Consider the following 4,081-nt stretch of genomic DNA (forward strand, 5'->3'; position numbering starts at 1 on the left):
GACTCTTTCAGTTAGAATCCCTGTGCATTCCCAGATGTTTAAAACCAACTAATGTCTTTGGAAATCCGGTCTTGGTGCTTTTTTCTGACGGCAGCAATCTTGCATTTGGAGCGTGTGCGTACATAAGATGGGAGACTGCTTGGGACACTTATGACGTCAGATTAATATTTGCAAAAAATCGGATTGCGCCAGTTAAGCAACTTTCCATTCCAAGGCTTGAGCTTTGCTGTGCTGTGCTGTCAGCTAGAATAAGGGAAACAATTGTGGAAAGCATGACTTTTACATTTCAGAGAGTAATTCATCTTACTGATTCTGCAATTGTTCGTGCCCAAATTCAAAAGGAAAGTTACGGTTTTGGTACATTTGTCGCCAATAGGATAGCCGAGATTCAATCAAAGACACAAAAGGCTGAATGGTTCTGGATTCCTTCTGATCAAAATCCTGCAGATCTTACAACAAGGATTACACATCCCAGCATATTAAACAATGATTCAAGGTGGCAGAAAGGACCAGAATTCTTACACTATCCTATTGAACAGTGGCCAATGAAACAAACTGTTGATGTTTTAGAAATTCCGGATTCATTGGTGCACAATGTGTTGACAGAAAATATTGAAGTGAAGCCAAGGGAATCCTCGACTCGGATACTGGAATTGATAGACACCACGAGAATCTCATCCTTGAATAAGCTATATAGACTCACTGGTATTTTGCAACTAATATTCAAGGTGCACTCATTCAAGAAGATTCTTAAAAATGTGACAGCTGACGTTATAAGAGAGGCTGAAAGGGCTTGGATTTTACATGCTCAAATGGACCTACCAAACAATGTTTTGCAGAGGTTTCGACGTCTTGGCCCTGAACGAACAAAGGATGGAATTATTACAGTTGGACAGAGAATGAGTAAATGGATTGAAGAAACCTGGAATCAGTCCACATTTGCACTTCTTCCTACAAATCACGTATTTACAGAATATGTAGTGAAAGCAATACACGATGAAGATCACACAGGAATTGACGTTACTCTAGCAAAGATCCGAAGCAGATTTTGGATACCTAAAGTAAAAAACATTATAAGCAGAATTAAATTTAGGTGTGTGATATGTAGAAGAAAATTCAAATCAATGCAAGGTCAACAGATGGGTCCAATGCCAGAGAAAAGACTTAAACCAACCCCTCCCTTCTACATGTGTGCTGTTGATTTGTTTGGACCTCTTGTAATCAAGGACGCCATAAAGAAGAGGACCCATGGGAAAGGTTATGGTGTCTTGTTTAATTGCTTAGTTTCAAGAGCAGTATATATTGATGTAGCAGAAGGATATGACATGGGCAGTTTCCTTATGGTACTACGACGTTTTGTTTCCATCAGAGGATACCCCAGAAAAATGATTTCTGTTGCAGGTACTCAACTAATTGCTGCCGGGAAAGAATTACAAAAAGTTGTGCATACTTGGGATTGGGAAGATATCAAGAATTTTGGGAAAGCCAGAGGCATGGATTGGCAGACAACAAAATCAGCGGACGCACCCTGGGAAAATGGTTGCAGCGAGTCGCTTATTCGTTCAACTAAACTTTCTCTTGAGACTGCCATTGGATCAGCAGTTATGACATTTTCAGAGTTACAAACTGTTCTCTTTGAAGTTTCCAATCTACTAAATGAACGTCCCATTGGTACAAAAAATTGTGACCCTACTGAAGGTACATATCTTTGTCCGAACGATCTATTGTTAGGTTGGGCAAGCACCAGAGTCCCTGTAGGAGACTGGGATGATTGCAAGGACCCCAGAATAAGATGGAAATTTGTTCAGCGTGTGGTGAATACATTTTGGAGAAGATGGACACGAGATTTCTTTCATACCCTTATTATAAGACAGAAATGGCATCATGAAAGGAGAAACATTCAAAATGGTGACATCGTACTTGTTCAAGATACAAATAATTTGCGTGGTCAATGGAAACTGGCACAAGTTTCGGAGGCAAACCCTGGAAGTGATGGAAAAGTTCGGGATGTAAAACTTAGATACAAAAACCTGAACCAAGATCCTAAATATTGTGGTTGTCCGGATACGGTGGTTTGCAGATCAGTCCGACGATTAGTTGTTATTCTTCCAGTTGAAGAACAGGTGTAAATGTAAACTGTGAGCATGTGAACTTTTTTCATATCCCCGAACAAATGGTGGGGGGAGTGTACGTTTCGGAATTGTACATTCCGTCTGTATCGTTTCGGACTTTAATATTTTGCAAGTAATATCCGGTTTGAGATGCACGGACTCCTCAACGGCGAAACAATGTCATGTATTAAGCCCGTCAATGTGTGAGTTATTTAATATTAAAAATGACTGTTAATAATAATGAGAATTGTATAATTTTCAACAAACTGTTATTTATTGTAATAGATATCTATCCATTAACAGGTCGAAACAATAAATTGTTACTACATGACGGTGTGAATTTCTGAACTTACCAAGTGCAACAGTAGTAAATTATTTAATGACATGTCCGTAAAATCATACATGTATATTGTCATACATGAGCTGATAACATGCCTATGTTAAATATTGAGGGATTATGAGAGTAATTTTCATAACCATAGATATCACATTTTAATTCAGGTCATTTGAACAAAAAAATATTTGAGACAAGTTTCTAATTAAAAGATAAATCCTCATCCCTGGTATAAAAGCAATTAAAAGCTATAAGGCCCAGATTTTCTGCAAAGGATCACAACTTTTTTGATAGACGACCCCCTACTCTAATAATGATTTATTCAGAAAAAACTAGAGGTACTGTGAGCGATGAGCTCACTAAATGATACCCCCGCTTCCCATATGGTTATATATAACAGGTGAAAAAGTCCATGTTTTCCTGTGGCCGGGAAACCCAAAATATGTGTCGGATCAAAAAGTAAAATAGGAGGTGCACAATGGCAATATGTAATAAAGATTCTGTGAAAGTTTCATCAAATTTCATTCAGTGGTATGAGAGGAGTTACGGATAAAAGATGGGTACCCCAAAGCGTAACAGACGCACGGACAGACAGACGGACGGACGTACAGACGGACGGACGGAATTAACGATTACTATATACCCTCCCGCTTTTCAAGCGGGGGGTATAATAACAAAAATTGTGTATCAAAATCTTATATGTAGTACTGTAGCTGCAGATCTGTAGCTCTCCGAAAAAATAAATAATGATAGACCGGAGAGCTACAGAGCCACCCATTGAAAAAACTGTATATTTATTGCGCACAAAAAGTGCGCTCGGTTCTTGATTTATTTCTCCATGTTTTTAAAACTGTAAAAGCTGTATCAAAATATTACTAACTGTGTGTTCCTACCATATTCTTTGACTCTTTCCACAACAAAACATTCCTCATAATTGTTGTAAATAGTCCTCCTGGTCCTGATAGTGTAATCATCGAACATTTCGCTTATGTATACTGCCATTTTGGTTTCAAAGATAATTCGGTCCAATATGCTTCGTTCAGGTGTCAACTACGAGAGTACTTGTCTGAGGAGATAGGAATTTTATGAAATCTTTTATTTTTTGCAATTGAGGTAAGAATTTGGAAGAATTAATCAGGAACCGAGCGCACGTTTTTGTGCACAATATATATACAGTTTTTTCAATGAGTGACACTATAGCTCTCCGGTCTATCAATATATATTTTTTCGTAGAGCTGCAGTTAGTAGTACTGTAGACCTACATTAAGGCACTAATAAATACCTAAACAATGGCACAACGTTTCCAAAGAACCTTAACCATGCAGTAAAAACTACTTTTAATTACTTTATCTAGGTTTTTCTCCACATCATAACATTTAGATTATTTTGGTTATAGGGTGAAAGTCATATAGCTTCCAGCTACACAATATTTATATTAAAGTGATTACAATTACCACGAAACCTTTTGATTATACAGCAATAAAATGGGGGGGGGGGCAGCGTGTTCGAAGACACTTTGTATAGTAAAAAGGGGAGGGTAAATGACCACTGCACATAGGTGTCGGAAGCAAATTGTACAAGGTTACCCCCCTATAAAAATCATTTGTAGAATGAGCCCCATTGTGCAATGACTATA

General features: G+C 38.0%; 1 protein-coding gene across 1 annotated transcript; it reads left to right on the top strand.

Annotated features, from left to right (window-relative positions):
• The first annotated feature begins 272 nt into the window (after positions 1 to 272).
• On the top strand, positions 273 to 2,129 carry LOC134273580 (uncharacterized). Its single transcript, XM_062755773.1, has one exon. It carries the CDS (start codon positions 273 to 275, stop codon positions 2,127 to 2,129), a length of 1,857 nt encoding a protein of 618 aa, XP_062611757.1.
• Positions 2,130 to 4,081: the final 1,952 nt, after the last annotated feature.

The sequence above is a fragment of the Saccostrea cucullata genome, unplaced genomic scaffold (genome assembly GCF_032062105.1).
Source record: "Saccostrea cucullata isolate Sc308-1 unplaced genomic scaffold, CSIRO_AGI_Scuc_v1 ctg981, whole genome shotgun sequence".
NCBI lineage: Eukaryota > Metazoa > Mollusca > Bivalvia > Ostreida > Ostreidae > Saccostrea > Saccostrea cuccullata.

Bases quoted from the DNA above. Each gene is read 5' to 3' on its own strand.
- LOC134273580 (XM_062755773.1), top strand. From the start codon at position 273: ATGACTTTTACATTTCAGAGAGTAATTCATCTTACTGATTCTGCAATT.